The sequence below is a fragment of the Myiozetetes cayanensis genome, unplaced genomic scaffold, assembly GCF_022539395.1.
Source record: "Myiozetetes cayanensis isolate MyiCay16 unplaced genomic scaffold, myiCay2020 scf27, whole genome shotgun sequence".
Classification (NCBI taxonomy): domain Eukaryota; kingdom Metazoa; phylum Chordata; class Aves; order Passeriformes; family Tyrannidae; genus Myiozetetes; species Myiozetetes cayanensis.
Genome location: NW_026087488.1, coordinates 2690061 through 2715314, shown reverse-complemented (window position 1 = coordinate 2715314; position 25254 = coordinate 2690061). Strand labels below are relative to the sequence as shown.

At 47.6% G+C, this 25254-nt stretch overlaps 2 protein-coding genes across 6 annotated transcripts; one reads left to right on the top strand and one right to left on the bottom strand.

Moving 5' to 3' along the window:
• The first annotated feature begins 95 nt into the window (after positions 1–95).
• Positions 96–15801, top strand: RPS6KB1 (ribosomal protein S6 kinase B1). 5 transcript variants are annotated; one of them, XR_007629732.1, is made up of 16 exons: positions 159–245; positions 3329–3378; positions 4119–4239; positions 4577–4645; positions 5042–5189; positions 5725–5782; positions 6618–6718; positions 7074–7164; positions 7370–7460; positions 7752–7859; positions 8155–8217; positions 8959–9036; positions 10268–10375; positions 10872–10984; positions 12281–13611; positions 15533–15801. XR_007629732.1 is itself a non-coding variant. In XM_050321577.1 (15 exons), the coding sequence occupies exons 1-15, from the start codon at positions 174–176 to the stop codon at positions 12516–12518; spliced, it is 1509 nt and encodes a 502-aa protein (XP_050177534.1). In that variant the 5' UTR covers positions 96–173; the 3' UTR covers positions 12519–15801. The 5 variants fall into 5 exon arrangements, 2 of the variants coding, with proteins under 2 accessions (XP_050177534.1, XP_050177535.1); XR_007629731.1 differs by having other exon boundaries at positions 12281–14714; positions 14755–15801; XM_050321577.1 differs by having other exon boundaries at positions 96–245; positions 12281–15801.
• Positions 13061–25137, bottom strand: RNFT1 (ring finger protein, transmembrane 1). The gene is made up of 9 exons (XM_050321579.1): positions 25087–25137; positions 23007–23377; positions 22597–22673; positions 21904–22004; positions 21331–21484; positions 19868–20026; positions 19112–19177; positions 18577–18678; positions 13061–18411 (listed from the first exon to the last, which is right to left on the bottom strand). The coding sequence occupies exons 1-9, from the start codon at positions 25089–25091 to the stop codon at positions 18277–18279; spliced, it is 1170 nt and encodes a 389-aa protein (XP_050177536.1). The 5' UTR covers positions 25092–25137; the 3' UTR covers positions 13061–18276.
• Between the last annotated feature and the right edge of the window lie 117 nt (positions 25138–25254).

The window sequence follows — 25254 nt, the reverse complement described above, 5'->3', positions numbered from 1 at the left end:
GCGCGCACGCTCCGCCCGCCGCGGCTGCTCCGCGCCTGCTCTGTGGCGGGGCGGCGCGGGCGGGGCGGGCGCGCAGGCGCGCTGCGGGCGCGCAGCCGGTGATGGCGGCGCTGCGGGGGCCCGGCCCATGAGGCGGCCCTGGGCCCGCGCCCCGGCCGAGCCACCACACAGCCATGGCGGGCGTGTTCGACATCGACCTGGACCAGCCCGAGGACGCGGGCTCGGACGAGGAGCTGGAGGAGGGGGTGAGAGCGGCAGCGCGGAGGCCGCGGGGCCTGAGGGAGGGAGGAGGGAAGGCGGGCGGGAGGCGCCGCGGGGGCCGCGCTGAGGCGCCCGGGGAGAGCCCGGACCTCCCGAACCTCCCGCGCCGCCCCATCCGGCCCCGGCGGAGCTGTTCCCCTGCGAAGTTGGGCGCCGGCACCGCGGGGTCGTTCCCTGGCTCTGCCGCCACCCGCCCGGGCGGCGGGGCCGGAGCGCGGCTCGCTCCGCACTCCCCGCTCCGGCGGCCGAGCTGAGGGCGCGGGTTTGAAGCGCCGCGCTGGGCGGGCCGGGTGTCGGTGTTTGTCGGTGTGTGCCGGTGTGTGCCGGGGGTGTCGGTGTGTGTGTCGGTGTGTGCCGGGCTCTGCGGAGCACTTGGCGGTTCGGGGTGTCCGTCCGGGCTCTGCCGCGGCTCTGGGGCAGGGTTAGTGCAGAGTTTGTTCGTGTTTTTCCGGCGGTGCTGTTGTTGCTTTTTTAAATCGCGTATTAAAGGTTTGGTGTTGTTTAAACTGCTGCTGCATTTATTTTCTGCTGTTTAAATGCCTGATGGCATCCTTCGAGTCCTTGAGATCGTGGAATGGTTTGGGTTGGAGGGACCTTAAAGCTCATCCAGTCCCAGCCCTGCCATGGGCAGGGACACCTTCCACTATCCCAGGTTGCTCCAAGCTGCCCTTGGACACTCCAGAGATGGGGCAGCCACAGCCTCTCTGGGCACCCTGTGCCAGGGTCTGCCCACCCTCCCAGGGAAGGATTCATCCCAATATCCCATCTAGCCCTGCCCTCTGGCAGTGGGAAGTCGTTCCCCTTGTCCTGTCACTCTTGTATAAAGTTCCTCTCCACCTCTCCTGTGGACTCCCCTCAGGTCCTTCCCTCCAGGACGCCACCAGATGCTCAGCCCCCTCTCCATATAAACTGTAGGATGTTTTTTGACAGCTGAAAGCTCCTCGACCTGCAGGGAGAAGCTCTGTTTGTCACCTCAGTGATCAATAAAACCCTTGGCTTAAACCCCCCCCGTAGTTGCATCAGACGGTTAACGCTGCCAGGAGCAGGTTCCGAGGGGGAGGCAGCAAAGTGGAGTTTGTTCTGTCTCCTGTTCCAATAATTCAGCCCCGGGGAACAATCAAACCATTCAGTGCTTATTGTGGATTTAAAAACGTTGCTGCCACAGAAGTTTTTTTTGTGGAGAAGCAACAAATGGGTGTTGGCAACCTCAGCTGCTTCTCAGGTGCCTTTTGCAAACAGATAAAGGAGAGGGAGAGCTGGGAGTAAAGCAGCTGGAGATCAGGGAAGAAGGGCAGCACCAGGAAGGTGTGTGGAGGGAAGGATGTTTCAGTGGAAGTTGTGTGTGTTTGTCCTGCAAGGATCAGGAGGACGTTGCAGTTGAGATCATTAAAGTGGGATTGAGGTGGGAAGTCAGGACTGTGTTGTGTCACCTCTGGTACCTCCCAAAGCCTTGGGGAGGGGCCCTGACACACGAGCTGTGGGTTGGAACAGGCACAGCCATCCCAGAAAATCCAAGGGATTGTTAAATGCAGCCTTTCCTCAAAAGCCCTGCGGTTGTTTGCACTAATTATTGTGGTGTGAAAAACCACCCAGCCCCAGTGTTTGTGTTTGTGAGGAGAGGCTGAAGGAGTGGAAGGAGAACAAACCCTGACACAGCAGAACGGTCCCCAAAGTGAATTTTGGCCAAGTTAACGCTGGGAATGAAACCCAAAGTTCACAGGAGCAGGAGCAGCACACGGAAACTTTTCCAGAAGCGTTGGGTAACTGCAGGGGTTGCTCTGGGAACACGATGGCTGTTTATTCTCTGTGTTTGTGGAGGTTTTTTTTTTTTAAATTCAGTTGTTGGCCTCAGGAGTGGGGTCAAGGGCAGCCTCAGTGGGTTTTTGGGAAACAAGTCAGTAAGCTGTGTTTTAGTAAATGCCAGGACCTGGAATCAAACCTTAGCTTTGGGCCTCCCTCAGTGCCTGTGGTGCCTGGAGGGGTTAAATTCCCCTTTAAACCCACCCTAAATGAACCAACCTCTGTAAACCTGAACGTGTAAATGGTCTGGAAGCTGCTGAAAGTTGCTGGTTTTCTTTGGTCGGTGTTTTTTCACTTAGATAATATTTAAAATGCTCTCCTTGGGCTGCTTTTTGCATCTCTCAGTGTTTTTTCTTTCCCTTCCTTCCCCTGAATTTCCCAGGTCACTCAGTTTATCTCCTTGCAGTTGTCATTATTTTTATTTTTGTGTCCATACTTTCCAAAATGAAAGTTGTGGGGGATAGTTGAGCTCCCTCGAAGCTGGCCCATGGAATTCCATGGGCATTCATTCCAGCTGTCTGCTTGCTCTGCACTTCTTTGGCCTCAGAGCCCCAGTGAGAGGGAAGTGTTATCTTGCAGGAGGGATCAGGTGGAAAATTCTCTGCAGGAAATGTCTCTTCAGAATTAACCCCCGGTCCTCGCTGGTGGCTGGTTCTGAGGCTGAGGAGCCTGAAGTTTCCTTTAGTAATATTTACATGATTAATCTGTGGGGTGATTGTTGGTCAGGAGAGGTGTTCAGCATCAGAGCAAAGCTGAGCTTTAACATAGAATATAATTCTATATTGAATTATTCTCAATATAGAATAATAAAACCTGCTCTGTGTGTTATTTGCTTTTAGTGCCTGTGAGTCCCAGCTCTTATTGCCATCATCTTATTGCTCTGATTTGCATAGTGCTGTAATAGGGCTTTAAAATCCCTGTCAGAGCACCTCTAAAGAAAAATGCAACATCTGAATGCTTTTCAGATTGCCCTGGGGCTGTGAATTTGTACCTGGGTAACAGCACAGCCAGGTGAGGCAGTGGTTCTCTCTGTCTGAGTCAGGTGCAAGCACTGCAAACCTTGCCCAGAATTTTGTGCCTCTTTTTTTTTTTTATCTTCTGCTGAGAATTTGTTATTCCTGACCTTTAGACTTGTTTAATTACCTAACTTAAAATGACATGTATTTCTTTTTAATGTAAGAAGCTCTGAGACACAGCAGTGAGTTTCTTTGTAATGATTTTTTAATTTTTTTCTAATTAATCTTCCTTCTACCCCTCCCATCCCCAGGGTCAGTTAAGTGAGAGCATGGACCATGGAGGAGTTGGCCAATATGACCTGTAAGTTGCTGCTGGAAAATACCCTGTATCATACCCATAACTTCTCATTTTGTCCCATTATTAAGGCAACTAGAAAATGTTGTCACTCTGGCTCAGATTTGTGTCATTTCTGGACATTCTGCTATTGCCTCACGTTCCAATTTACAAATTGTATCTTGAAATAATAATAATAATAATAATAATAACAACAAAATCCTGGTGAATTTGCCGCTTGTCTTTGCTCCTGTTAAACTTTGGCAGAGCTGCAGCACGACTGAGAAGCGTCCTTAAATTATGGATCAGATTTTTGGGGCATGTTGCAGCTGTTTCTGCCAGGTGTCCGTGCTCTGGGGGTCTCCCCAGGACTGCTGGGGCTGCTGATTGTGAGCTGACCCTCAATCATCCCCCCTCAGAGCCTCGTGTTTCCTCCAGCTCTCCAGGAGGTGTCTAAATCAGTGTGAGGCTTTGATCTGCCAGACTTAACTCTGCTGTCATGCAGAGCACTGTGCATGGATTGAAATGCAGGGATTTGAAGGAGATCTTGATCCTCTAAACCCCCAAAATGTGCAGGTAATCTGCTCTGTGCAGGTTGGCACTTGGAGCTTTGCAAACGACGTTTCTTTTCTAAACGACGCTCCTGGTGCTGAGAGTTCTCCGGGGAGCCCTTCCTTGGTCAGGCTTGTCCCAGAGTCACTTCCTTCCTTTCAGTGCTCCATCAGGGCTGCCAGGTAGGCTTTACATCCCAGTTTTGTCCTCTGCAGGGGCATGGAGCATTGTGAGAAGTTTGAGATCTCAGAGACCAGCGTGAACAGGGGCCCCGAGAAGATCCGGCCCGAGTGCTTCGAGCTGCTGCGCGTGCTGGGCAAGGGCGGCTACGGCAAGGTGAGCGATTCCTGCTGCCTCCCTGCAGCTCCAACACCATGGCCTGGCACAGGGCTCTCTGCTGCCCTGGGCAAGCTCTGGGCTTCCCATCCTGCTTCCTGCAGAGTTCATTCTGCCAGAGGGGAACCCCCCGGTTGATGCGGTGGGACGGAGTTCCAGGCGGAGCAGCTGCAGCTCTGGCAGCAGGAATTGTCCCAAACTGCTTCTGGGTCCCCCCACCAGCTCTGCCCCTTCAGGCAGCCATGTGGTTTGTGGGTCACCTCACCTCTCTTTAGCAGAATTCTCGTTTCCATCTCGGTGCAGTTGTAACTGTAATGTGATTTGTGTCGTCGTTCAGGTGTTCCAAGTGCGGAAAGTGACCGGAGCGAACACCGGGAAAATATTTGCCATGAAGGTTCTGAAAAAGGTAACCTGGATGTTCACATTTCACTGAGTCTTAAAACAGCCTGTCCTCCCATTTAGCTTTTACAGTTATCTGATGATTTATTATACCTAAAAATAAGTTTTAGGTTTTAGTATATATACAGTTGATGCCCAGGTAGGATTGGAATTTGAATTAAACTTGGAATTTTTCTGTCTAGGTAGTTCTTAGCAGCTCATTTAAATAGGCCAGGAGGTTCCTTCCAACCTAAATTGCTGTGTAATTCTATGAAATAAAGACTTAGGCTGTGGTGACTTTATTTTTTTATGCTGTTGCTGACTCATACATAGAGTGATGGTTTAATAAACTCAGAATTGAACTCGATATAAAATCTGCCTGGTTTAACATGTTCTGGTGCTCTCCTGTCCCTGCTTTCCACAGGCAATGATTGTAAGGAACGCCAAGGACACGGCTCACACGAAAGCAGAGAGGAATATCCTGGAGGAAGTGAAACATCCCTTCATTGTAGACTTAATTTACGCCTTTCAGACTGGTGGAAAACTCTACCTCATCCTTGAGTATCTCAGTGGTCAGTACTTGAAATTCTGTCACCTGCTGGGGTTCTACACCACCGAGACATTGGGGTTCTCACCCCAGGAGTAAAAGGCCAGCTCACCATTGGCTTGGTGTCTTAAAATGGGAAGCAGCTTAGTGTTAAAAACACCAAGAACAACAGAAATAAAGTTTATAATTCAATGAAACTTGGCATTTTTGTGTGTTACACTAAGATTGGGTGCAGTCAGAGAGTCCCTGAGGGTTTAGTTTGTGCAGATTCTTCATGACCCCCTTTATTTCAGGGGTAAGGAAACAGTCACAGATGAGAAACAGTTTTCTCAAAGCTGTAACAACAAAAAGCAGGGACAGAAATGCTCCTTTTTTTCCCAACATTTCTTTAGGCTGCTGGAATTCTGAGAGGAGCAGAATAGTGACTTGGGTTTTTTGGGTGAAACATGTTGTACAGGAGGAAAAAATACCTGTTGCTTGTAGTTTTCCTAGAAAATAGACTTTTGACTGACAGAAAATGATACTTTAACTGAGTATAATCTATTTTTTTCTCGTGACAGGAGGAGAACTATTTATGCAGTTAGAGAGAGAAGGGATATTTATGGAAGACACAGCTTGGTAAGTGAAGCTATTTTTGTAAATTAATAGGTTGGGTTTTTTTTTTTCCAAGTGCTTAAACTCTCTGTAAGTCATCAGTCATTTCCAGCTGGTGAAAGGAGCAGCTCAGTGGGTTTGGGGAGGGTGTCTGTGCTGCTCTAACTCCACTCTTTCCACACAGGAGGGGCCACTGGGGGTGTTTCCCACAGGGCTGTGCTCAGGGAGGTGTTCTGGGTGCTGGAGAAAAGGCTGGGAATGGTTTGCTGGGAATGCAGTTCTGTTTGTTCTGGATCCACAGCCCATTTCCCAGCTGGCTCCAGAACCCCCAGGTCACTGCAGTGGCTGTGTTAAGTGATAATTGTTAATGCAGGAGGAAAATACTTTGGAGTAGTGATACCTTACAGGTAGACAAGCTGAAATTATCCCTTACTGAGCAGGCTTTGTACTGAATTCAGTTTTTCTTCCATGGACAATTCCCTGGGAAAGCTCTGATGTCCATGTGGGACTCTGGTTGCTGCCAGTCACCTCTCAGTTTTGTGATTTCTTCTCAGCTTTGCCATCTGGGTGGGGTTAGACACACATTTGAACCACTAAAAATGGTTCAAAATTCAGATTCCTCCCAACAGATTCATTCTAAGATGCCTCCTGAGCAGGTAAACCCAAGGCTAATGTGTCATTTTGTGGTTCCTGGGTGACTTTTAGACCAACCGACCTCAAAGGCATCGTTGTTTCTCATTCCTTCTCTCCCAGACTTCTAATGCTGCTTTCAAGGAACTGCTGCTGGGTACAGAACGCTTCTTGAGCTGCTCTGCATGACTGAGTGTGTCTGATTTTGTGGCACATGTTTTCCTTTCAGCTTCTACTTGGCAGAAATCTCGATGGCACTGGGGCACTTGCATCAAAAAGGAATCATCTACCGGGATCTGAAGCCAGAGAACATCATGCTCAACCACCAAGGTAGAAATGCAGCCCTGAGTCAGCCTGGCAGGCACTGGGAGATGCAAATGGTCACCACTCCTCCCTCTTAAGTGAAATTCAGTAACCTGCTTTCTTAGGTTAAATCTCTGTGTTTAACTACATTTGTCTACCTGTAAGTTCTGGTGGTTTGTCTTGTTTCTCTTCAAGTGGCAACATTTAGTTTTTATCTTGGTGTGATTACCTCGTTCTGTTTTATGACTTTACTGCTTTGTCAGACCATTGAAAACATCTGGAAGCAGCTCAGAGTTTTTACAGACCCACGTTGAATTTTCTGGTTTTTGATGTTCCTTACAGAGGTGTCAGGATTGTGATATTTTCTGTATTTTCATTTCAGGTCACGTCAAACTGACTGACTTCGGATTATGTAAAGAATCTATCCACGATGGAACAGTCACACACACATTCTGTGGAACAATTGAATACATGTGAGCTGCATGATGAAATACAAAAGTTATTACTCTGCCCTGGGGGTAATGCCTGAATTTTGCCCTTTTTTTAACGGATGGTTCATGAGTTCAGCGACTTAGGAGAACTTTCCTTGCTCGGTGTGGGTTTGCTTGAGAACTAGGAGTCAGAATGGGCACTGAGCTGTTAAAACACCTTCACCTTTTCAATTTTTTCTGCTCACAGGGCCCCTGAAATCCTGATGAGGAGTGGGCATAACCGTGCTGTGGACTGGTGGAGTCTGGGGGCATTAATGTATGACATGCTGACTGGAGCAGTAGGTGCACAGTTATAATTGCATGTATTTCCCTTTGTAGCTGTTGTAGTGCCCTGTGTCCTCACTCAGATGCATGTATAAATACAAATAATTGATACATAAAGCAGACTGCAAGTAAGAAATAAGTTGTGTTCACTACAGCCTTGAGCTGCTTTTACCCAAAGAGTGATTTTCAAGTCCTGTTTGCAGTAATTTCTCCTGCTTTGTAAATGACTGAAGTGAGTTGTGTGTGCACAAATAAGAGACCTGAACAAGTCCTGTTTTTCCTCCCCTTCCAATGGTGCTTTCCAGCCTCCTTTCACTGGGGAGAACAGAAAGAAAACAATTGACAAGATCCTCAAGTGTAAACTCAACTTGCCTCCCTACCTCACACAAGAAGCCAGAGATCTGCTTAAAAAGGTACAGTTTTAATGCCTGTCAGTCCTGTACATTGTGGAGGAAATAAAAACACAGTGACACCACTGTGGCTGCTCAGTCCCAGCTCGATTTATCCCTAAATCAGTCAGTTTGGTGGTGTGTGGTGCAGGAAGGGATTTTCCTTGTAAATGCAGCCGTTTCCTAACAAATGCAGATTTTCTGATCAGCCTCCCTGCACTCTGCAGTGCTCACTCGAGTGATGAGTCCTGTCAGGGCTGGTCCAGTCGGGACAGCACAACTAATTCTGCTTTTCTGGATGTTGTTGTTTCTCATGAAGCTGCTAAAAAGAAACGCTGCCTCACGTCTAGGAGCTGGTCCTGGAGATGCTGGAGAAGTTCAGGTAACTTGCACTGCACTCAAGAACTCTTAAATTCACCTCCCTGAGAAGAGAACAGCTCTGAGGGTCCATCAGGGCAGGAGGGTTTGTGTCTGTCTGGAAGGGTGAGGAGCAGAAAGGCTGCCAGGTGTGACAGCTGATCCAAATCTGAAAGCTTGGAAGCTGCCCAAGAGCAGCTGTCTGGATAGCTGGAGATTTGGAAGATAACTTCTGTTCTTCAGCTCTGTCTTCCAGCAGATCTTTCCTACCAGTTGTCCACTGCTAATTGTGCAACCCTGGGGAAAACCCTGCCAGCCCTTGCATTAGTGCAGCTATTCCAAGGGAAAAGTTAAAAACCAAGGCAGAGGTTCAGTCCCTGTTGCTTCCAACTTGAGTTTTGGTTTTGTGGTGCCATTAACAGCATATTAGACAGTTCCTTATTTCACAGCTCTGATAACTGGGCATTAATCCAATGTTTTGTCGTGGTTTTTAGGTATCTGCCTTTCAAAGCTGAGGTGTTTTGCATGTGAACTGGCTTTTTCTAACCCTTCCAAGGAAAACATGGCAGGGACACAGTTGTGTCCTCCTTGGAGTTGTGGTATCAATTCTCAGCTCCTCTGAGGTAGAACTCATTGCACTGAAGCCAGCTGTGATTTTGGAAGGAGAGCCACCAGGGAAAGGGTGTGAGAAGCTCCTGTTAGTGGTTAATTTGGGGTGGTTTGTGCCCCAGAGGAGGTGCTGACTGTGCTGTTGTAACCCCTGCAGGCTCACCCCTTCTTCAGACACATCAACTGGGACGAGCTGTTGGCACGAAAGGTGGAACCTCCTTTTAAACCCTTATTGGTATGTACTGGGAGTGCTGGGAGACACTCCCTGTGTGCCTTTAGGAGAGGCCTTGATGTGGGATTACAGACTGGAGTGCCACTGATTCCTGGCACTGAGGGTACAGCTTGGGTGACAGATTCCGAGAGGCAGATCTGCCCTACCTGCTCCGCTCTGGATTCCTCCTGCTCCTCACCTGGAGGTTAAACAGACCCAGCTAAGCAACTCACTCTGAATCTGCTTCTGAACCTCTACAGTGAGTCAGGCCTTAGGTTCAACTAAAATGAGAAAGAGCTGCTAAGCAAAAGTCAATGAAATCACCTATTCAAGCATTTCTGTGTTTATTATTAATATTTACAGTGCCTCTTGTGCATTCTGGGCAGCAGTTAGAGCTTACCCCAAATGTGATGAGTTACTCAAACCAGTGATGTGATGAACCAATCTCTGTTATCCCAGCTCATATTTTGATGTCTGATTTTCCCTCTGGGTACAATCAGCTACAGCAGCAGTGGGTTTTGTCACCCCCACAGTTCCCAACTACTAAAAATCTCCCTTTAAATTGGCTCAGGCATCACTGATGTCCAGCATGGGGACTGCAGATCTTTTTCCCTTCACCCTTGGGAATGAAATTCAGGAAGACCTCAAGACTGATATTCCTGAATGAATTACTGAAGGTGGTTTGGGGTTTTTCTGTTATGAAAGTTACTTGTACAGACAAGGTGGTTTTTCCAAATGTGCTTCCATGGTTGCAGGAGGGTCCACAATCAGTGAGAGGAGGGAACCTGGAGTTACTGTTGTTCTGTGGCCAAATCAAACAATCACTTACTCCAGAGTTGTCCTCCATCCCTCACACCTTCTGTATCTGCAAAAATGGGATTAAATTACCTGGAGAGGTTCCACATTCTGAGAGTTGCAACTGTTGTGGTTGTGACGAGGGCTAAACTTGGCAAGAAACTGGCATTGTCATTCTGAAAGCTTCTGTTTGTGATTTGAGATTTTTTTTTTTTTTTTTAAAGGCATCTTTTTAATTTGTGTTCCTTTTTGACCCATAATTTTTGCCCCTCCCCCTTGCCTTTATTTCTCAGTGTCAGTGCCCATAGTGACCTCCCACTGGCAGCGACAGGATTCCGACACCACTCCAGGGTTTTCCTCCAGCAGAGCTCTGCCAAAAACCTATGGAATGAACTCCATCCAGAGGCTGCACTGGTTGATATCTGTAATATAAACCCTTAACCATTTTGTTTTTGCAAAGCAATCTGAAGAGGATGTGAGCCAGTTTGATTCAAAGTTTACACGTCAGACACCTGTTGATAGCCCAGATGACTCAACTCTCAGTGAAAGTGCCAACCAGGTCTTTCTGGTGAGTGAGGAACGGCTGGAGAGGGGGGTTCTGGCTGGGAACAGGGTGGGCACTGCAGCTAAATCCATTCTCCTGAATCCCAACTGCTGCCTGAAGCAAACTCTGATGGCTGGACACAAACTCTGTGCCAGGCTGGAGATGCTGAGGGGCTTGGAGGACACTTTGATGTTGCTGACGCCCTTTGTACCCCAAGCCAGCAAGTGGGGCCTCCTTTGTGACCTGTAGGGTTCTGATCAGAGCTGCATCCTGAACCCTGGCCATGGGTCATGCAGAGAGGACAACATCCATTTACAGAGCACAGTTAATCAGACTGAGTGTGCCTGTGGCATCTGATGGGAGCACAAAGAGCCGGGCTGGAGCATCAGCTTGGCAGCTCCCTGAAATCCCAGCAGTCTGCCCTTACCCTTGCTTTGTAATTCCCTCATCGTGGTGGGGTTTTCATGTGCTCACTGCAGTGATGCCCAGTGTAAATGTTGCTTCTCTTGCTGCCTTGCAGGGTTTCACCTACGTGGCTCCATCTGTACTTGAAAGCGTAAAAGAGAAATTTTCTTTTGAACCAAAAATCCGCTCCCCTCGCAGGTTCATCGGCAGCCCAAGGACACCAGTCAGGTACCTGTCTTTTATCCCTCCTTTTTCCTTCTTTTCTTGTTCTGTAGACACTCCTTTGGCCAAGTGGAAATTAAAAATGCAGCCTTGCCTGCCAGCCCAGCACTTCCATTTGAGTTACAGGGTCGATGCTGTTCCACAAACCACATTATTAAAGACAAATCTGGGGGGGTTGGCAGCACAGGAAGCACTGATGTGCTGCTTTTCAGTGCTGATACAGCCTCACTCCAGGGACTTTGGTTCACCACCCCTCTGGAACTGTTTCAGAACATCCCAAGGGCTTTGTGCTGCTAAAGAACCACGTTAGTCCAGGAGGAATCGTGTCAGTGCAGTCAGGGCTCTCTGCTCAGGTTTGCAGGTTGGAAGGATTCAGCAATACCTTGGTACTAACAAAGAACCAACCAGAAAAGATGGTTATAGAATCACAGAATCATCGAATCAGATGGGTTGGAAAGGACCTCAGAGATCATCAAGTGCAACCATTGACCCAGTGCCACCACAGTTAGCAGGCCATGGCACTCAGTGCCACATCCAATCTCCTAAACACCTCCAGGGATGGAGAATCCACCCCCTCCCTGGGCAGCCCATTGCAATGCCAAAATCAGCAGTTATTTATGATTAATTATTATTTCCTGAATAATTAGCTATTAATTAACTAGTTAGCCTCCCCTCTCAAGCTTAGCAAAATTAGTGGGTTTTTGATTGAGCAAAAATTAGTAGTTTTTTTTCCTTCCTGATAAGCCTTTCATTGGTTCTGCAGTCACTTAAAATACATCCTCAGCTGACAGAAAGGTACTCCCCAAGAGACAGTGGTGGAACTACCCATGGAAATTCCTCAAACCTCTGGAAGTGGAAGGAAGGATTAGAAATGCTCCTCAGCAGGCACTGAGAGGAGGCTCAGGGGTGACCTCATCACTCTCTTCAACTCCCTGAGGGGAGGTTGGACCAGGTGGGGGTCGGGCTCTTCTCCCAGGCAATCAGCAGCAGGACAAGAGGGCTCCAAGCTGTGCCAGGGGAGGTTTAGGTTGGGTATTAGAAAGAAGTTCTTTCCAGAGAGTGCTCAGGCACTGGAATGGCCTGCCCAGAGAGGGGGTGGATTCACCACCCCTGGAGGTGTTCAAGGACAGCCTGGATGTGGCATCAGTGCCATGAGCTGGTAACCACGGTGGGGTCGGATCAAGGCTTGCACTCGGTGATCTCAGAGCTCTCTTCCCAGCCTGTCGATCCCGATCCCACGGCTGAGCACACCCCTCGTGCTGCCTCTCCAGCTCTCATCCCTGTGTTCTCTTGTCTCCCAAGCCCTGTCAAGTTTTCCCCCGGGGAGTTCTGGGGCCGAGGCGCTTCAGGAGGCACGTCCAACAGCCAGCCCCCCGTGGAGTACCCGCTGGAGAGCGGCGGCATCGAGCAGATGGACGTGTCGGTGTGCGGGGAGGCGTCGGCGCCGCTGCCCATCCGGCAGCCCAACTCGGGGCCCTACAAGAAGCAGGCGTTCCCCATGATCTCCAAACGGCCCGAGCACCTGCGCATGAACCTATGACAGCCCCGCCAGGACACCTGCTCGGGGGGCTGCCCAGCAGTGACAGCATCAGAGAGTCAGTCCTTGCACAGAGACGCTCGGAAAGCAAAGGAAAAAAAAAAAAAACCACACAAAGAAACAACGGATTCTTCTTTTTCTTTTTTTTTTTTAATTTTTTTTTTTTTCCTGTCGAATCAATGGTGCATAAAAAAACAAACAAGACTTTAGCAAAATGGTATCGCAGAACTCTAGGCACGTCATCCAACGATTCCAGTGACATCTGCTCACCTTTATCCAGGATTTCTCAGCTCGGAACTGACGGCGTTTAAGGGTCAGGATGTTGCTCCAGAATCACTGGTGTAGTGAATGTGTCGAGGAGGGTTTAGCCCTTTCACCAGGCAGAGGATGAAATGCCTGTGCTTGCAGCTGAGGGGTGATGAGCATGCAAGCTTCCTTAAGAGGTTTCCTACAATGGGGTGGAATCAAAGATGAAAGCTCAAAATTAATTGGTATCTCACACTCAAAACATAATGAGGTTTTTTTTATATATATATATATATATATATACACAAAAAAAAAAAAAAAGAAAAATATATATATTTTTCAAATAGATTTTTTTGATTCAGCTCATTATGGAAAAGGATCCCAAAATTGCAGACGGAGAATAATTGGTGAAGAAAGCGTGGTTGGTTTTTATTTGTCAAGGCTCTGGTTCTGATTCTTCTCCTCACGAAACAACACATCAGTAAGTGAATCCCTGGCCAGCCTGGCAGTGTGGGGGGGGAGAGGACTGTTCTGCTTGCCCAGCTGAACTCCCTGTTCCTGCAGAGACAGTGGATCCATCCGAGGCAATGCTGCTACCTTGTTCTAGGCTGAACTGGAAGCCCCGGGCTCACAACACGTCCTGCTTTATTTCCTGCCTGTCCTCAGCAGACAATTCCCTGGGAACAGCCCTTTTTGTGTCCCTGCTGCTGCTCCTGGGCTGGGGGCAGCTCAGCACAGCCGGTGCCATCAGCAGGCAGTGCCTCCCATCAGCAGGTCAGTGGAGATCCAGGGCGAGTCCCCCAGGGATCAAACCCTGCCCCGTGGAAGGAAATAACTATTTTTGTAACCGGTGGGTAAGAATTTGAGGAATTTTTTTTTTCTTTTTTTTTTTTAATATTATAATTATTAATAAAATTTTGCTGACGGGACTTCCCTGCCACTCTACATTTCTAAATTCCTCCACATTTTTTTTTTTTTCTATGCTGGGGCAATAAATTTGCTGATTGTATGAGGAAAGTGTTCAATGGCCTTTCAGTGAATGTCTTCCACAGTGGGTCAGAACTTTTAGCAACCTTCATTTTAGGAAACTCTGTTCTAAAAGGACACTATTTATGGTTTTAAAAAACTGTCACACGCAATCTGTACAAACGACTTCACAGGTACAAAGAATAAAATAAAGGTAAACCTTTACCTTCCTTAAATATATAGATATACTTCCTGCCTTAAAAGAAAGCATTGCCATGAGCATAGCTGGTGAAAGGGTTAAAATCTGCAGAGCTTTACTCTAGTTTAGGGTGTGTCTGCTGTGTGTGTGTGTGTGGAGATGATCCAGCTGCATCCCAGTCCTGTCACTTTTTGCCTGCCACCCCTTGCATTATCCTTGGTCAAACTGTGCAAAGTTCTACTTCTGGTGTTTCACAACGAGTAGGGGTTTGTTTTTTTTTTAATCCTCGATTTCTGCTTCCTCTGTGGATACTGAACCTTTTTTGAGCCATAGGATCCAAGCCATAAAACTCTCTCAAGCGTTGAATCCGCTCAGTGCTCTTTGCTCAGCTTTGCAGGTCCGAAGGATTCAGTGACAACCTTGGTACCACCACCAACAAAAACGAGCAAAAATTAATATTCCTTTTCTTCCTTTTGTTAGAAAATATAATTTGGGGAGGCAGATCAAGTTCCCTTGCAGTGAGTGAGTGCCACAGGCCCTGCTGGAGGATTGCCACTGTTGAGGGGGGATGTTGGGAACCCAAAACCCGAGTGCTGCTGATTGCACTCTGCCCACCTGCAAACCTGCCTGTGTTCTGGACTGCTCTTGGCAGGGGCAACATCTGCAAAGGCCTCAACCTCCAGCACGTGGAGCTTCTGGGCTGCTCCTTCCTCAGGTGTCCTGACTGAGCAGAAAGGGACTTGCTTAAAGAACAGTCATTTCTGGAGGCAGATCTGTCATTTCTGGAGGTAGATCCTGTTTCTGGAGGCAGATGTCTTGTTTCTGGAGGCAGATCCTGTTTCTGGAGGCAGATGCTGTTTCTGGAGGCAGATCTCATTTCTGGAGGCAGATCATTCTCCTGGTCCCAGTTACAGCCACCGGTTGCTTTCCGGCGTGCTGGGTAAATTGGCCAGTGGAATTGGTAAATTATGGCTGGCAAGAATGGCAAGAGTTGTTTGTCTGAGTTCACTGACGGAATTACAGCCCCAACTGCCCGGTTTTCCCTGGCAATTCCGGGCACTGTCAATGCTCCATCCCGTAGGTTCTGAAGTGGAATTCCCTACCAGGACTGTGAAACTCTGGGAGTGGCACTCAGACAGCAAGCACACACTATGCAATATGGTTTATCCTGTATTTATTTGTAAAAATATCAGACATAGATCCTCTATATATATATATAATAGTGTCGAAATTACTAGTTGTGAACCGAGGGGAGTGGAGTTGTAGCTCCTGTCTGGCTATTTCAGAGAAGTGCAGAATGCATTTGAATATTGGAGAGCTTAACAAGTGCTTTCTTTTGTTCATTTAAAAATGTCTTAAATTTTTCATTAGAGTATAGAATCTTATTTTTTTTATTTTGTACAAGCTGCGCTTTTTTAATTATAATCACTGAGAAATTCACTATAATTTGATTTTATAGGATTTTTGTAGCATTACAAAAATATAGTAAAACTGAGGTTAATACCTGTTGTGGCTAACCATATAAAAAGTATTAAATCTTAAACTTGAACAAAAAGTCATATTTTTTTTTACTAGATGTTAAATAGGGAAATATTTTGTTCTGCAGGTCATTCTCAGAAAAGGTTTCCAGGTCAGCTGTGTTACCAGCAGTTTTTCTTTTTTTCCCCATTCGATGCAGAAACTCTTCCGGTCTCAGATAATTCGGAATTCCATCGGTTTTTCTCGTGGGAGTGATGCATTTGACGCCATTCGTGTAACTTAAATTGTAATTTTGGGAATGCTGGAATAATTCCTACCAAGACTGTCTTAATTGTGCCATCTGACATTTGAATGTCATCCTGGTATTAGCTCATAATAAAAGATCAGAATCAACGAGTCAGTGCTTCTGTGGAATGTCCCTTTTTCTCGGAGTCGCTCTGGGAAAGCTGAGCTGTTGGAGAATGAAATCTCTGAGTGCCCCCCCTGCAGCTGCAGCTTCGTTTGGGGTCTGTTGTGTCTTCAGTGTCGACTCCCAACCTGTCCTGTTAATCAGAAAGTGCCTCAGACACCGAGGGAGGGCTCTTTGTTTTTGGGATGTGGGTGGGGTTGGGTTGGTGGGGGTGAATTCTGGCCCTGCAGGATATTTGGGTTCATTTCCCCATTTTGGTTTTCCCTTTATCCTAAGGGGGAAAGGAGGAGGAGAAGTCGTTAAGAACAAGGAAAATTGAGTGTTTTTCCTGCAGGTCCTTGGTGATCCCCTGAGTGCAGCTCCCAAATCTGCACCCCTGCAGGTTGTTCCCTTGCAGATTAACTCCATCTGCAGCCGCTGCAAGGACACACCTGGGCTGCCCCAGTGCAGCTGAGGCAATCCCTGGCCTGGCTTTCACCTCCCCACCTCCCTGGGACTAAATGTCCTCAGGTGCTAAATAAGATGGATGTGAAGAGCAACCAAAAGCAAATTAAAACAGGTGTCATTTGTTTTTAGGAAGTAGGTGGGCCCTGAGTGTAACTCAGGATGGAAATCATTGTCTTTGTGACACCTTGGAGGGGAAAGGGAGGGAGGAATTCCCTGGGAGCTGCTCATTTCCCAGCCTGTCCCCAGGGGCTGGGCCCTTCCCTGGGCTTTGGGGCTCAGGAAAAGCAGCTGTTGGTTGTCACTTGTCACCTGCTCTCTGTTCTGCCCTGCAGGTGAGCCTGGCCTGGAGCAGGAAGAGCTGCCTCCTGACTGCAGCTGGATCAGGGAGGATGGCACTGCTGCAGGTGAGTTCCTCCCTTTTCCCCCCTCAGTGTCCAAGATGAGGATAAACTTTCATTTCTGAACTGTAAATCTACACCGGTCAATCAAAACCTCTTCATAGTTCTTTGGCTTTAATAAAACCTGTTTGTGTTACTGGGATTGGATCATTTTTCACTGGATCTTTAAGGGAAAAAAATCCAAAACACCAACAGAAAGAGGGAATAAACCCCAAATTGCTCCCTGGTGCTGTTTTTGACCAATCTCCAGCCTTACCCTGGGTGGTGCAGAGAGCCCAGAGGAGCAGGGTCAATGAAAGCATTGACACTCTTTGTTGTGCTCCATAAAATAATCCTGGGGAGCTTTATGGGCCTGCTGAGTTCCTGTGCTGGTGGTTTTTTTATTATTAACCACAAGTCAATACTTTAATTGGTTTCATATCTTTCAGCTGTAAATCTGGCCTTGCCTGCAGTCCTTGATGCTTATTAATCTGATCAATAGTGAGGAATTAAGAAGTGCTTTTTTTTGCTCTAACATCGTGCCCAAGTAAGAGTTTCACTCCTTAATTCTCTTTTTACTCGATTTAGAAGTTTCTAAAGGTGTTCAGTTAATGGCAACTAAATGTGACTTTCCTGTAGCAGAATAATTTGAGTGGCTTTTTCAGCCTTTCAGGGAGAAAAGACAAGCAGGAAAACCAAGTGAGATTGTTTATAATTAGTGCTATAATTGATATAAAACCTAATCATGGATAAATTGTTGATTTTGAAGCATTTTTGTTTTTCAGAGACATTAATTTAACAACAAAACTAGGCCTGGCAGTGAGCTTTAAATACTCAAACAGTAACAAATCTTTCTTTATTCAACATGCACCAAACAAGTAGATTTAAATGCATTTATTCTCTGATTTTTATGCATACTACAAATTGCAAATACAGTATAAAATAGATTCTCCCCTGTAAGAAAATCTGGTTCCTGTTACGACAAAAAATAGAATATTAAAGATCTGCTTTAAAAATACCAGCTTTATAAAATGCCAAGTAAAAAACTAACACCAGTGGTTGCTTTAAAGGCAAAAGATTGAGCCCAGGATTCATCAGAAGCCTCCAAGAACCTAAAGGGAAAGATCTTATTCTTGTGCTTATCCAGGTACAGTGAGAAACAGTTGCTGGTCCAGGTGCAGGAGTAAAAAGCAATTTAATGGAGTGGGCATTGAGGGATCTTTCATGGCAAGTGTGACAGGGAGCTCTAATTGTCACTGGAGTCCAGAGTAAAACATTTGCTCACATTAAAGTGGTAGGTTGACCTTTTGGGTTGAGTTATGTTATGAGATTATTTAAATAGAGTTTAGCCCAGTCTGGAACTCAGAATGTGGAATTAAAGCCTTAATTAAAGTAGCACCTTTCAGGGTTTGTGTTTCCTGGGACAGTCACAGGAGGAGCAAGGTTGGTTTTTTCTGCATTCATTCTGAAACCTTCGGTGTTCTCTGCTTACAAAAGGCCAAGTCAGGATTTTCTGCCCTGTTCTAAAAGCTGGGAGGTTGGACAGGAGCCTGGGTGTGGAACTGGGAAAGCTCCTCCAGCTGAGCCTGCAGGAGCCTCAGAAACCCAGGGGGGACACAGCAGGTTGGTTGAGAAGCTTTAGAAAATCTGGAGATGCATCGACGTGGCTCCATCCTTCCACCTGTTCACGTGCTCTGAAATGACCGTTCTGCAGAGGGGACAGGTTTTCTCTCTGTTAAACCACAGGCTGATGCATTCTTCACAAAATGTGTGCTGCAAGGAAAGCAGGACAGCTTGGAGCTTCTGAGCCCTTCCACCTGTTAACCCTCTCTGTGAACTGCCCAGCCTGATTTCTACAGCTCATCATCAAACAGCTACTCACCCACCTCATCTTCTGGGGTTTAACTGGCAGAAAGAAGTCATAATTGGGATTGTTACCTGGCAGATGAGCAGAATGGGCTTCTGAAATTGGGCCTGGCAGATGGAACAGAGATCATCTGATTCTGAGCACTGCCTCTTGCTGGCTGGCACCCCGTAGTGCTGCAAAACAAAGGGCCCTCAGCACACCTTGGGGTGCTGGGGGGATGGAAAAGCCACGACCAAACCCACCAGGACGGAAGGGAATTGGGAGGAAGGGCTGCTGTGGCAGGAGCAGGATTAAATCCCTACTCCAGGGAAACATTTTGGTGATTTTTGAAGTGGAGCAGGCCAAAAAGGGGGTGTTGCTGCACGTCCTTTCATCTGGAGGGTTGTGCAGAAGAGATTTTGGAGGGGGTGGTGGTTGTTCAGATGGCAATAAAATCACTTAGTTAAGGAATTCAGACTGAAATGGGAGAAGGGTATACAGGGTTTGATGCAAAAATGCAGTTGTTTGTTGCTAGGACAGTACAAAGTAACACAGGAATGAGGCATTTAGAAAGTATTTCCCTGTAAATTGGGTTTATGGGTTTGAATTTTTGAATTCAATACTCACTGGGCGTGTGAAAAACGTCCTTAAAACCTGCCTGAAGTTTCTCAGTTGTCCAAAAAAGCTCAGAAGCTGAAATGGGAGAGAAAACTCGAGTTATGCTTGGTATCTTTTCCTCTGTGAACTTTAAAAGTCTTCCAAGCTTTTGGCAGATTCTCACTGCTGGTTGGATGAGCAAAGGCAGAGTTCAGACTGACCCTCTTTGGGTTGTTTGATGTGTAACCAGACTAAGGTTTGTTCTTTAGAAGTGAAACAGTGTTGAGGTCCTGCACTGAAGCATCTGAGTGCAAACATCTCACCATTCTCATCGTCCCTGCCACAGTTTTAGGGTTGCAGTGAAGGTGCCAGGGCATCAGGGGTAGTGGCTGTGGTCAAAGCTGTGCTGGCTCTGGGTGCATGTGGGGCACAGGAGCTCCCTGGTGCCCAGAGAGCCAGCAGGGACTGTTTAGAACCCCACAGGATACTCCAGCAGAGAGAAAATGCAGCTGCCTGCAAAATGCCCGTTCTTTCAGCCACTATTTTTGCTGGTTTCCTCGGTATGTGACAACAGTGATCAGTAGCTGATCTGAAGGGATGTTCAATCAGTGTTCTTTGCTCTGCAATCCCAGCCCTTGCCACAACAGGTGCAGGAAATGCTGATTTCGGGTGCTGAGCCAGGTTTTGGATCAGTTTTCCAATCAAACAGCCCTGCCCTGAGCACAGAGGGGACCTGCAGCAGGGCTGGGTCGTGTCTCAGGTGGCTGAGGGCAGTGCACAGCTCACCTTCAGGGTGAGGTAGAGGAGGCCCAGCAGGATCCCAAGGGACCATCCCAGGACGCTGCCCAGCTCCCCACGGGCAATGAGGAAGCGGAACCACAGCGGGATGGGCACGAAGGTGCGGTAATTCTGGCAGAGCTCCTCCAGCAGCAGGTACCAGTACCCCTGAGCAGCACAGGCAGGGGATTCCAAACACAGAGGGGTTGGGAGACACAGAGAAAAGATGAATTGTTACTCTTTTTCAGTAGCTCCCTCTCGTAATGTCTTGAAATAACTCGATATGAAACTCGGTATTTCAATATGAAATAACAGCTGGACAGGTGACAGGAACAGAATGCATGGCTGGGCTGCAGAAAATCAAATTCATGGGCTAAAAGATGATGTCTGCTTGTTTGATGCTGTCAGACACATAAGTGTAAAAAATAGGAAATAAAAGTGTTATGAAAAAGGAAAATAAGCCAGATTTGGTCACATAGATCAGTTTGTCATGAGCCAGAGCTGTGCCCTGCACAGGGGGTTAAAAAAGGAGAGTAAGGCCCATCCTTTTATTAACAAACATTAATTACAACCTGTTTCCCTGTAAACATGATTTCATGCCCCTGTGAGAAGCCTTGTGAGAATGAACTCCTTCAGGGATGGGGTGATAAGAGGATTGGGAGCCAGGAAAGCAGGAGGGGGTAACAGGTAACCAGTAACCCCCTAAAAATGCCTGAGAACAAAACACAAGTGTCCTGCACAGAGCCCTGTGTGTGGATAATCAGATATTTAGCTCAGCTCTTACTTCATTTCCTCCAGTTTCTCTTTAAAACTCGATTTATAGCAGAGAAGGAGCACCCCTTCTACAGTGGGCACTGGATAGTGCCACAATCTGCCACCATTGATCAGATTCCTTCTTTAATTTAGGCACAATTTAGGTCACAGTTGGTGTCATGGAATTTTCAATAACTGGTTTTTAGATGTTACATCACCAGCTGTAGAAAAACCCAAAGATCTTGATTATGAATCAGTGTTTAGAGAAGCCAGTTGTACCTGAGAAGAACTTGTTCTGGCACATTTGAAGAGATAAAACCTCCCAAAACACATCCTGTTCAGATGCTACCACATGAAAATGCACTTGTTCATTTATTTTTTTGGAACCAGCACTTGGCAATTGCAATTTCAAGATAAAATGTAATTGGTTTTGTTGCCTCACCTCGGGAAGCAGATAAAAATAAATACACCAACCTCAGAGACAGGAATAAACCATCTATCCACTGACAGGATACGAGGAATTGTTTCCCATCTCATTGACAACCTTCCTCAGCACCAAGCAGGGAAGGGCAGGAAATCCCCAGGGTTTTCTTGCCCAGGGTGGATTATACACAGATCTTTAATTAAAGGCTTTTCTCCAGATAGAATTTAATAATTAGGCTGATTTTTACCAGAAAAGAATCTTCACAAGGAAGCAAAGATACAGCTTGTTTCCTTACCTTGGATTTAAAGGACATGATAAAAGAAGGCACCAAGAGAATAAAACACTTGAAGCCCATGAACAGGAATTTCAGAATAAAATCTGTGACTCCCACAATCCAAAGGACCTCCCAGAAGTTCATGAAATCCACCGTAGGGTTTAAGAAGATTAAGCTACAAAAAGAAGCAGCAGAAGTTACCGGAGCACCCTCTGTAGATGCAACTGTAACCAGGGATTATCCTGGCAGGTGAGAGAAGGAAACCTGGTTTCCACAAAGAAAATGGACTGTTCATTGGGAATTGATCCTTGGGAATCTCTGACAGCCTTCCCATCTTTCATCACAACCCTCCTGCCTGGCTTTGCTTTTTTTGGTTTGGAATTTACCCTTTGATTCACAGCCCAGAGGGGATGAAGGGAAAAAACCCCTTGGAGTCATAAAGTGCACAGAGCCCCCCAGGGCCAAAGCTGGGAGTCAAACCAGGACATTCCCATGGCACATCCAACCCACTGGGGGGTCTGGGAATAGCCAAGAAAACGTGCCCAGTTGGTTTAGAGTGATTTGTGGTGTGAGCAGAGGTGTTGCAGTGCTTACCTGTAATACAGGGCCTGAGAGTGGAAGGTGTAGTAGAGGAGCAGGGATGATCCAGTCAGGTAGAGCAGCACCCAGGCACACTGCAGCTTGGAGCAGCGTTCCTGCAGGGAATGGGGAGGGCACTTTGCAGTCCTTACCTCAGGAGCAGGGTCTGAAACACCCCCCAAAGCCAAACCTGTGGCTCCTGCACACTCACTGCCACAGCACTGCATCCGAGTCATTTGGGGCCACGTGAAACAGGAGGGCTCAGGGGAGAGGTAAAGCAGTAATTTTAATGTTTTCAGAATACCAATTTCTCTGTGTGTGTGTCAAGGTTTTTTCTAGAAACACAACTAAACCCACCCCACTCTGAAGGAACAACAGGTTTGCCTTTGGGAGTGAACAAGAGAGATGAAAATTTAAGCTGTCAACTGCTGTTTAATCCACAAGTTCTTCCATAAATTACAAGAAGCTTTTATCAGCTGAAGTGATTTCCAGTCAAAGTCAGAGGGGAAAAAACCCCTCTTTTTATGCTTATTATCTGAGAAGTTCTACACTGTAGAGAAGCATTAAGACTACTTCCATCTTGAAACCTTGTTATACCTAACATTATTAGGTAAATAAGGCAGTATTTCCATTCACATTTCTTTCAAAATTTGATGAATAAAAGTCTTGGTTAACTTAGAGAATTTTGTGTCATAGGATGATACTTACTCTTAGAAAAACCTGATTTACTATGCTTTTGTTTGCATAGGCATAAGTTGTTAGCAGCCCAATTCCAAGAGAAATGCCTATTAGGAAAATAGGATCAGTTATACACATGAAAAGGGGAAAAAAAAATCATCACTGAACTGGGTTAAAAAGCAGCCACTTCTAATATGTCTTTGTAATTACAATTAATAGCTCAGACTCTCCAAGCAGGATAATTAAGCACATTGTACATATGCCAGCAAAGGAAACAGAAGCCACTGAAATGCAGTTTAGCAAATCTCTCCTTCTGATGAATAAAGCAAATAAAAAACCAAGCTAAAAATGGATTGAATTATCCTTCATCCATCAGGTCATTAGTCTGTCTCTTTGGGGGGAGGCTTTCCTGTCTCACATCTCACTGGGTCATACTCTACCGCTGAGGTGCTGCACAAGCAGTTTGGCACAGAGGATCAGCAGGTAGGGCAGGCTCTTGTGCAGCCACTGCAGGAGGTGCCTCAGCTCCGACAGGGAGCTCCCTCCCTGCTCCTCCGAGTCCAGGCCGGCGTCCTCCAGCCCTCCTGCCGCTTCCCCGTGGCCGTGGGAGCGGCTCTGGGAGCCCCTCCTGGAGCCGGGGCTGTCCCTGGCTTCTCCCAGCTGGATGTGCACGGCCCCTGTGCCGGGATGGCAGGAGCTGTGTGCGGATGGCGGGCAGGGATCGCCGCTCCCCGGGACGCTGTGCAGGTGGGTGCAGCTGGGCTGCATGCTGGGAGCCTTCCCGCTCCGGCTTCCTGCTGGGCTCTGCCTCCTGCAGCGGGGGATAAAAAGGCACAGTTGAAGGAAAGAGATAAATAGGGAAGAAAAAGAATCCAGACAAGATTCCCCGAGATCCTGTGTGTGTTCGTTCCGAAGGGTTCCCACCCCATCTCCACAGGGCAGCTTTCTGTGTGCCACTGAAATTGTTTCCTTCCATCCCAGTCCAGGTTTCCTCGGCATTCCGTAGGAACAGCTGAGGTTGCTTCGGTGCAAACCAGGGCAGCAAAAGCTGCTGGACAGGAGACCAGCACTGGCTTGTACAGGGGAGAGATCTTGGAAGCGCTGCATAACTGCACAAAAATAGCAACAGCAGGAGGGCAGGGAAGGAGAAACGGAGAAGGGAGGGAGGGAAGGAGCACATTTACGTGCACCCATTAAAGGTGAGCGCTGGTTCAGACACTGCCTGGTGAGAAGCCATGCTCCAAACTGAGGGCCATTATCAGATTAATGTGATTATCCTGTCTGGGGAAGGGAGCAGAACCAGGTTAAGCCATATTGTAAAAAGAGAGTGGCTCTAAGTGAAAAACAAAATGCAGCCAACAAATGGTCCAACAGTGAGAGCAGCCAAGTGAGGTCCCGTTTATCTTTCCATTGGCATCTTTTGATCGCCTCGCTGGGCAGTTTCTCACTTTGTATCAGCCTTTACTCTGATCAAATAGTGTTAAATCAGCTTCTCTGGACTGGTGTGACATCTGAGTAACGATTTTGGAGAATGCCTTGAAGCTGGATTTGGCACAGTACTTGTCACTATGGAGTAGTGTTATCGAAACCCTGGGAATTTTGTTATAATCCTCCTCCTGTGGTTCAAACTCTTACAGATTCCTCTTTGAAATTATTTTTTCCGCAGCCAGTTTCACCGGGGATAAAAAGAGGTTACATCAAACTTGGGTTTGCACGGCAAAAGTTCTCGATGCAACTGCACAAAACCCAAGTTCTTTAGCCTTTAGAAAGAAAATATTAAAAAGTAAACTGGCGATAACTTAATATATGAATATGGGAATCTAGTAACATTTACAAGTGCTGCTGGAGTACTACTATTTTTTTGTTGGCCGAAGATGACGTCAGGCTTCAAACCAGCCAAAATGCACGTCCTGAATTTTTCAGCACACGGACAAGGCCGATGGACTGGAGATGGAACTGGCTCTGGGAACAGGGATACTGAGTCCCACAGCATCGGGACACCAGTGTTGGTTTAAACAGGAAAAAAAAAAACCTAACCCTGTTTACACTCTCCAGATGGTGGCTTGGGGCAAACCCTGACAGTGGGGTTTTAAAACACCCTGGGTGTTTTAAAAAGCGAGCGATCCCACTGCCGGAGTGTCGCAGCCACCGCTGGCGCCGCGCCGAGCAAACTTCCAAATCACCGGAGTTATTAAATGGGATTGCAGAGAACGAGCCCACCCCCAGACTTTGTTCCCCCGCCGCAGATTTGCCAAAATAAAGCGCCTGATAAAGGCCCTTCGAGCCCTCGCCGGGTTCGCGGCTCCCGCCGCCTTCGGGGACCCCCGCCCGCCCCTCGGGAGGGCTCGAACCGCGGCGGCACCGCCGAGCCGGGACCCCCCGGCAGCGCCTCGGGGCAGGGTTTGTACCGCCGGGACCCCCGCGCGGGGAGGGGAAGACCCTGAAACCGCGTCCTCCCCTCCCTCCCCGGGCCGTGAGGGGGACGCGGGGCCGCCCCTTTCCCGCCCTCCCTCCCGGTACCTCATGAGGCGCCCGGCGCCTCCCGCCCGCCGCCCGCCGCCATCGCCGGGGCCCAGGGGGTGGGAGGAAGAGGAGGAGCCGTGAGGGGAGGAGGAGGAGGAAGAAGAAGAAGGAGGAAGAAGAAGAAGGCTCTGAGCTGGGCGTTCCTCTGGCAACGTTGGGGCCTTC

What these genes read in the sequence shown, in the direction of transcription:
- RNFT1 (XM_050321579.1), bottom strand. An exon ending in TCTCAGGCCCTGTATTACAG is followed by an intron (nt 21,485 to 21,903) that starts GTAAGCACTGCA and finishes TTCTTTTTGTAG; the next exon opens with CTTAATCTTCTTAAACCCTA. An exon ending in TCATGTCCTTTAAATCCAAG is followed by an intron (nt 20,027 to 21,330) that starts GTAAGGAAACAA and finishes TGTGCTGCTCAG; the next exon opens with GGGTACTGGTACCTGCTGCT.
- RPS6KB1 (XM_050321577.1), top strand. Translation starts at nt 174, where the DNA reads ATGGCGGGCGTGTTCGACATCGACCTGGACCAGCCCGAGGACGCGGGC. An exon ending in ATGACATGCTGACTGGAGCA is followed by an intron (nt 7,461 to 7,751) that starts GTAGGTGCACAG and finishes GGTGCTTTCCAG; the next exon opens with CCTCCTTTCACTGGGGAGAA. An exon ending in AGCCCAAGGACACCAGTCAG is followed by an intron (nt 10,985 to 12,280) that starts GTACCTGTCTTT and finishes TTGTCTCCCAAG; the next exon opens with CCCTGTCAAGTTTTCCCCCG.